Source organism: Otolemur garnettii, unplaced genomic scaffold (genome assembly GCF_000181295.1).
Source record: "Otolemur garnettii isolate 467f Iridium unplaced genomic scaffold, OtoGar3 scaffold00120, whole genome shotgun sequence".
In the NCBI taxonomy this organism is placed as follows: domain Eukaryota; kingdom Metazoa; phylum Chordata; class Mammalia; order Primates; family Galagidae; genus Otolemur; species Otolemur garnettii.
Window position 1 is genome coordinate 4,581,592 of NW_003852515.1, and position 8,337 is coordinate 4,589,928.

General features: G+C 54.6%; 1 protein-coding gene across 1 annotated transcript in view; it reads left to right on the top strand.

The window, feature by feature from the left end:
* Positions 1-5,454, top strand: part of CDX2 (caudal type homeobox 2) — a 5,857-nt gene extending 403 nt beyond the window's left edge. The window contains 3 exon segments of the mRNA XM_023517761.1: positions 1-151; positions 3,589-3,734; positions 5,108-5,454. The exon segment at positions 1-151 is cut by the window's left edge and continues 168 nt beyond it. Coding sequence (XP_023373529.1) covers positions 1-151; positions 3,589-3,734; positions 5,108-5,365 — 555 coding nt within the window. The 3' untranslated portion in view covers positions 5,366-5,454.
* Positions 5,455-8,337: the final 2,883 nt, after the last annotated feature.

The following is an 8,337-nucleotide window of genomic DNA, read 5'->3' on the forward strand; positions in this document are numbered from 1 at the left end:
TCCTGTGCCTCTGGGCTGCTGCAGACGCTCAACCCTGGGCCGCCCGGGCCGGCCGCCACCGCCGCCGCGGAGCAGTTGTCCCCGGGCGGCCAGCGGCGGAACCTGTGCGAGTGGATGCGGAAGCCAGCGCAGCCGTCTCTTGGAAGCCAAGGTAAGCGGCCCTGGTGTCCCGCGCGAGGGCGCTCTGGTAAGGCGCTGGCCCGGCCGCTGGCTGCGGGGCGGCAGCGTGTCCAAGGAGCTCGGGCTGTCTGGGAGCTCCGCGCCAGGGCGGCAGAACCAGGGGACAAATTCCGGGGGCTCTGTCCCCCACAGGTTTCTGGCTACTGCACCTGGGAACGAATGTTGAGCCTCACAACATTGTGTTCACAATGGGGGAAGAGGAGAGGCTTCCTCTTTCCAACAGTCCCTCATTCACGACTCTTGACTACTTTCGGGGAGCTCCCGGGAATACTAGCGTGAGCACGGCTGGACAGGAGCCGAATCGAGTCCTTCGCATGTTGCTCCTTGCTTAGCTTCTTGCCGCAGAGAAGGAGCATCGAACGCCATTGGGCCGGGTCTAAACCATTCTCTGTGCTCTCCTTCTCCATCTGAGCCACCCATGAAGAGAGGTGGCCTGAGAATTATCAGGAGGGTGGTGAAGCTGCGCGTGGAGCCAGGTTTGGCGATTCGGGTCAATTCAAGGGATAGGAACTACAGCGAGCAGAGAGGACGGGAACGCTGCGGTCGCTGGAAAGAAGCTGCTGGCCCCAGAGCTAAGGGGTCTGGGTCGTGCCGGTCTCTGAACCTTTTATATGCCGAAGGAGTTATTCCTGGCAAAAGCTGGGAGGCTAGGGGCTAGAAACCGAGGGAGGCTTTTCTGTTTGAGGAGAGCAGGTAGAGGGGAAAGAAAGCCTGGTGGGATGCTGCTCCAGATGGTAGTCATTTTCCCAAATCTTCCTTTAGAAGATGTCAGGAGTGTATGCGGACATTTCTGTGTGTTCCAGACTCCAGGCTTGCCAAACTGAGGAGCTCGTTGGCTCCTTTTAGTGTCATGATGTGCGTCCAGGTGGGAAGGAAGTGCGTATAGGTGGGATGGGGGGAGTCCTATCTGCGACCTCCTTTACTCCAAGAAGGCTTTCCCCAGACCTTAGCGCTTCCGCTTGTCTCGCTTTTCTCCTTGCTTGCCCAGTCGGGCTCGCATGCAGGTTATGACCACTTTGGAGAGGTTTACAGCCAATTACAGCCGCATAAATCAGAGCGGCTATTGGAGCTGTGTTTGGGCATCAGTTACTTTTGGCATCTCTGTGCGCAGGCGGAGGAGAATCCGGTGGGAAATGCGGCCGCCCCTGGAGAAGGCCGCACATCAGCCGTGGGCTGGCCCTAGACACTTGACTTGGTCCCCTCCTCAAGAGGAGACAGCGGCGCGCTCGCAGACCGAGCTCCCCCAGGGACCCCCTTCTACATAGGCTGACGGGGCATGGTGGACTGGGGTCGTCAGCAGCCGAAGGGAGACCTTTTGCGTGTCCCGGGAGAATTGCAGGGGGGCCAGGGCCGAGTGTGGGGGAGGGAAGGGAGCCGCAGAAGCCCAGGCCTCCGGGTCAGCAGATGAGAAGTCCGCGCTGTGAAGTCCTGCGCGGAGGTGGCAAGGCCGCGGACGGCGCCGGGCGCCCTTGTGATGTTAATATGGGGAGGCCGCGCCTCGCGGGCTGTGCTCGATCCTCTGCCGAGCGTCATCTGTCAAGGGGTAGAGGGGGTGGGGGTACGCGGCCTGGTTCGCTTTGATATACACCTTCCCAGCTCTGCCATTGTCTCTTTTAGGGCCCGGAAAGAGGGTGGTGATTTTCGCAGTCAATAATGAATTCTGACAAGTCCCTCTCATCCCTCCCCTCCTGCTGCCCCCCTCCTTGCTTCCCAGGGGGTGCGGGGCGCCTCCAAGGCCCTTGGGGCGCGGGGCCGAAGAGCGCGTAGGGTCCTGGTCGCCAAGTTTCCCCTCCCTCCCCGGACACTGAAAGGGCAGCACCCGAGCAAGGGTCTCTCGGAAGCACCTCAAGGCGAGTATCGCTCCGGGGTGTTCGGCTGAGGGAACTGCCCTGTGCCCGGTCCCCAGCCCTGGGGGTGTCCTTTGTGGCTCCAACTCGGCTCCTCACCTTATACTAGATGTCTGCGTGACCTGGTCTGATTCCCCATTTCCTCATCTGTAAGAAGGGGCAAGTGTCAGTGGCAGCCGCGAGTGGGTTTGAGGAGGTAGTGCCTGTGAGCGCGCCCACCATGCAGACAGCTTTCGGGACGTGTCAGTTCCCTGCACTTTACTAGCGGGCTGGGGTCGGGGCCGCAGCGTCCATTCAAATGCGCCTGCCCGCCGTGTTTATGTTAATGCGCCTGGCGGGGAGGGGGATGAAAGCCGGGGCCGCCATTTGCTCAGTAGTGGTAATTCAAACAGAATGCGGTTGTTATTAGGGCATTGAAAAGGCTTTTCTTTGATAAGATCGCCTTGTCCTGCATTGTTTGCGGCTGTGTTCCCCTTTCAGCGGCTCGGGGGAGCTCCCTCTGATCCGGCCTGTATCTTCCCAGGGCGCTTTTGTTGTGGTTTGCAAAGGGTTTTACCTGAACAAAGTCGGCCTGCGGGGCACTAAACACCTCCAGGCAACTCTCAGACCCTTCAGATCTTTCTGTAGGATTGGGCACAGGGCGATTGAACCTGTTCAGCTGCAAGAAGACCCCAACCCGAGACCCAGCCACAGAACAGCTCCTGACCAGGGCTCTAACACCCCGGACAGACCTGGTGGAGACACCCAGTTCCTGCTGCTCCAACAATTGTGGACACTATTTGTCAAGGCCCTTCAGTAAAACAATCAATCCAGGATTTAATATGTTGACTCAATCCAATGAGCATGTATCACTGGTCAGGATAGCTCTGGCCAGGTTTGCTGCTGGACTAAATGGAGGATTAAAAAGAAAAAGTGCCAAATGCCGAATTGAGTTCCCCCAGGCATAAAATGTCCCCAGCCAGACTATTTTCGGCCTGCCAGCATAGGTTCCGAATGCCAGAGCCCAGCTCAGAATTCTACTCCATTGGGGGGGGGGGCGATTCTAGTGACTTGAGGGAACCTGTTAGCTCTTGCACCCCACTTTCTATTTGTAGTAAAGCAAACAGAAAGTAACCTTAACCTCCACCTTTGCAACACAACTCCAGCTGTATTCAGGCTGGGCTTCCACTTCTGGTAGGCCTGAAAATCTGGATGTTCCCTGGACTCTGGCCACCCAACCCCTACCTCTTAACCTTGGTGCCAAATATATGCCCGTATGGCATTTGCTTTACCCAAAGGATGGTTGGGTTCTGCTGTCTTCTATGTGTATGAGGTTTTAGTTTTTTTAATTTTTTACAAAGCCACTTAACCCCAAGGTTAGTTTAGTTGCCTCCGCTAGCCTCCTTCCTCCCCCCAGGACCCTCTGGGGGGTCTTGTCAGACTTGGCAGGAACCAGCCAAACCGGGGACCCCCTAGGGTGGTGGAGGAAGAGAAATGGCCCCTGGGTTAGGGAGGTTTGTCATTACCCATGACTGATGGGCTGCCTTGTAGTCGTCAGTCCTAACTTTTCCTTCCTCCACAGTGAAAACCAGGACGAAAGACAAATACCGAGTCGTGTACACGGACCACCAGCGGCTGGAGCTGGAGAAGGAGTTTCACTACAGCCGCTACATCACCATCCGGAGGAAGGCTGAGCTGGCTGCCACGCTGGGGCTTTCAGAGAGGCAGGTGGGAACCGACCAGCTCCCCCCTGGGCCTGGCCACTGCCAAGGGGAGAGTTGTGGGAGTTAGAAGACTGGCCATAGGGGCAACCTAGTTCTGTGGGCAGATTATAGCAGGAGGATGAGCTCCATTTGCCTTTGGAGTACATTTTTTTTTTTTAAGAGACAGAGTTTCACTTTGTCACCCTCGGTAGAGCGCCATGGCGACGCAGCTCACAGCAACCTCCAGTTCTTGGGCTTAGGTGATTCTTTTGCCTCAGCCTCCCTAGTAGCTGGGACTACAGGCGCCCACCAAATGTCCGGCTATTTTTTGTTGCAGTTTGGCTGGGGCTGGGTTCAAACCTGCTACCCTCGGTATATGGGGCTGGCGCCCTACTCGCTGAGCCACGGGCGCTGCCCTGGAGTACTTTTTTTTTTTTTTTTGAGACAGAGCCTCAAGCTGTCCCCCTGGGTAGAGTGCCATAGCATCACAGCTCACAGCAACCTCCAACTCGTGGGCTCAAGCGAGTCTCCTGCCTCCTCCGCCTCCCAAGTAGCTGGGACCACAGGGGTCCGCCACAACGCCTGGCTATTTTTTTTGGTTGTAGCTGTCATTATTGTTTGGTGGGCCAGGCTGGATTCGAACCCACTACCTCAGGTGTATGTGGCTGGCGCCTTAGCCACTTGAGCCACAGGTGCTGAGCCCTGGAGTACTTTTTAAAAAGATTTCTTCTATCTCTGTTTAGTTGTCTTCTTTGATGTTGTTTTTGTTTTTCTATTTTGAGGGCTCTGAGAGGTGTGAGGAAAAAAAACAATGATATTAGATTAAAACAGAATTCCATTTGGGTCAATAAAGACATATTGAACGTCTTTTCTTTTTGTTTTTGGTGTTGTGCTGAGGGAGAAAAATATTAACTGATTTCTGCTAATAAAAACTAGAGGGGTGACATTTTGTTTCATGAACACTTTCTATATAGTCTAGAAAAAAGCAGGCCAAATTCACATCCAGGAAGCCAGGCATTATATCTCAAATGCAGCTCCAAGGCAAGGAATATTACATTTCAGTTTAGCCTTGAGGGGCCAAAGGTTGTCATTTAAGGTACACTGGCCTCTTTTTGCTTGTGTAGAAAGGGCCTTGCGTCCTGAGACTCTGAACTTTTCCAGTAAAGTTGTAGATAAAGGTTCTTTGAAAAGAAACCTGGGGAGCAAGGAAGGAGGAGGACTTCACCTGAAAATGAACTGGGCTTGGGAATGGTTCCAGAGATGGCCCCAGCGAAAGCTTCTAGAAGGATTTGGGGTTCCATAGTTGGGGAGGGAGACATGGTGATCTTGATGCATACTATTTCTCTTTTCCTTCTTGTCATTGCCTTCTATATATTTTTTCCACCTCTCCATTTCTAGGTTAAGATTTGGTTTCAGAACCGAAGAGCAAAGGAAAGGAAAATCAACAAGAAGAAGTTGCAGCAGCAGCAACAGCAACAGCCGCAGCAGCCGCCACCGCCACCGCCTCCCCAACAGCCTCCCCAGCCTCAGCCTGGTCCTTTGAGAAATGTGCCAGAGCCCTTGAGTCCTGTGTCTTCCCTGCAAGGCTCAGTGCCGGGTTCTGTCCCTGGGGTTCTGGGGCCAACTGGGGGGGTGTTAAACCCCACTGTCACCTAGTGACCCACAGTGGTCGGCAGCGGCAGAGCAATTCCAGGCTGAGCCATGAGGAGCATGGACTCTGCTAGAATCCTCAGAAGAGACCCCTCCACTCTCACCCACAAACACATACCTACAAACCTAGCTCTCAAGGAAAAATGCGGGCTAGGAGGAAAGACAAGTGGGATGGAGGTCTCAAGGAAGATATTCTCTGAGATTTTTACTTTTTCCAGTCTGGCTTTTTCTGCCATTGAGAAGACAGGAAATGACTACTGGGCTTCATTCAATACTGGCAGAAGCATTGCCTAGACTGAACACGCTGTCCAGGCTTTCAGCTTTCTCCTCCCCAGCTTTTGCCTCCAAGATCCATAGGCTGCATGCCTGGCTGGAGCTAAGGGGAGAGAGGGACTCAGGAACTGCACACTTGGAGCCAAGATGGCTGCTGCCTGCTTACCACCTAAGGCCTAGCTGGACCTCCTGCCCTGGGGCAGGCAAGATTTAAACTGCAGAAGCCAGAGGCAGCTAAGATAGAAGGCTGGACTGACCAAAGACTGCAGAACCCCCAGGTGGCCTGTGTCTTCTTTCTCCTCCCTCTCCAGATCAGGAGAGGCATGGCTGGTGTATGGCAGTGTGTGGTGGGAGGGGGTGGTTATTGGACTCCAGGCCTGACAAGGGGCCCCAGACAGGGCTTGTTTAGAAAGCCTGTCACCAGAGCTTCTCTGGGCTGAATGTATGTCAGTGCTATAAATGCCAGAGCCAACCTGGACTTCCTGTCATTTTCACAATCTTGGTCTGATGAAGAAGGGGAGTTTTTTTTGTTGTTGCTGCTGTTTGGGTTGTTGGTCTGTGTAACATCCAAGCCAACATTCTAAAAGCCTTCTGGATCTATGGGAAGAGAAGCGATATGGTGAAGGGAAGTGGGGGATATTCGAACACTTTTGAATTTTTTTTTTCTAAAAAGAAAAAAGAGATAAATGAGCGTTCCTGATTTCAGATTTTGTATTTATGGATTTTCTTTCAGTTTTTGTCTGGATTTTTTTTTTAAAGAAATATCTTCTCTGCTTGCAAGCTAGAATCAGAAAAATCAGGGAGTGGGTGGAGAAGGTTATCTGGACAGCCTCATTTTACCCCAGAGGGTCAGAAGCCTGAAGGAGCAGGTTCTGAGACCTTCCCTGCCCCCAAGCCTCAGCCCAGCCTTGGAATGTGTGGTTCTCCCCGGGGTGCCTTTGGGCAAAATACACATCTGAATGGTCAGCTGCTTCCCAGCCGCCCAGAATTATGGGGGGTGGTGGTGGAGGTGACAGGGCCCCCTCAAAGCATCTCATCAAATCCACAAGGAGGCAGTTGCAAAGGTCAGGCGAGTCCCCTCTTCGGTGACACCTTCCTCCCTAGAGATGCCTCACAATCTAGCTAATTGCACATAGCATTATGTGAACAAAAACATGTCCCCCCCTGTTGCCCAAGACAACCTTTATGCAACTATGCTCTTCTGGGAATCACTGGGCATTTCCAGGAGCCTTTCTGCCTCCACTTCCTTTCCTTTCCTGAGGTTTCCTTATCCCATCTTCTCTCTCCTCCCCTAAGAATTCAAGACCCAGTGTAAGAAGATCGCTTCAGTGATGGCTGCTTGTTATCTGGCTGTTCCACTGGGGACTTGGCTGCCGCCCTTGAGGTTTTTGGTCCTGGAGGCTCCGGAGCTGGACGCTCCCGGCAGGGCCTAAGGGAAGGAGGGTTTTGGCCTCCATTTCTTCCCACCAGCACCTTAGGGCCTAATCAGTGCCTCAACAGAGTGGGGAGGCCACTCCAGGGCTGCTGGGGAGGATGCGCAGAGCTGTGAGACAGCAAAAGGCATAAATACTCTCTGCAGCGCCTCCCCAATTCCGCTGTCCTTCCGGGTGGCGCGTTCTCCTCTGGGATTGGGAAAGGGGTTCTGGTGGGTGGGGCGCCAGGAGGGAGCCGGAGGAAGGAGGCCTGCCCACCCTTTTCAGCGCGCGGCGCGGGGGCGGGGGCTGCCCGAACCTGAGGGAGCGGTGCTGGGATCCACTGGGCCAGGGGTCCGAGTTCAGGGCAGCTCTGATCCCGGTGTCCCCCCACCCCCCCCGCAACCTCCGGTCTCCCGGCACAGGTAGGGAGCTCGGGCCCACGCCCCGGCCGCGCCCACACGCCCGCCCCCGGCAGCCGCAGTTGCTATGCGTTGCTGTGAAACGCCTGTCAATAAACGCTGTTTGGACAGTGGAGCGAGAGCACAAGGGTTGTTTGCTTAGTGGTTAGAGGTTCAAAAGTCGTCATTGTCCCGCTGCAAGCGATTACACGTTCTTCCCTTTCCCGGGGCTCGGCCCCCGTGAGCGCAGATGGGGGCCCAGGGAGGGTAGCTCGGCTTCCCCTTGACATGTGTCACCTGGTTCGCTAATGCTAGCGCCCGCCCGGTCTCCCAGGCCACAGAAAAGGCGCAAAAACCGGGGTTCTCCCCAGCAAGGGAGGTCTCTGCGCTTCTGACGCCGAGGCACCATGTCACCTGCGGAGCAAATCCAAGGAATTAGAGACGTGGCGTGAGGGGCAGCACAGCCTGATGAATTTAGGGAGGCCTGCGTGGGGAGCCAGGGATGACGTTAGACTAGGTGACTTCGGCCTCCGCGGGCCTCGGGCACTGGGCACTCGATGCGCAGCCATCGGCATAGACCACCAGGGGGCGCGCGCGCTCTGGGAAGAGAAGGGGAAAGGGCTCCAGCGCTCAGCCGATTGGAAGGAACAATCAATCTCCCAATCCGGGCTGCTCCCAAACCCGGCTGCTGCCAAACTGGGGCACTATGAGATTTTCCCACGGCCAACTTGAAACTAAGTTCAGGCGAGGAAGATTCCTGGATTTGGTGAATGTTCAAGAAAAACAAAATTGAGAGAAGGGGGATATCTATGCCATTCTAAAAGGGTCATTTTGCACAAGATGTATCTGTATCTATTGTGTTTTTGAAAAGTACAGTAATATGGGCATGGTA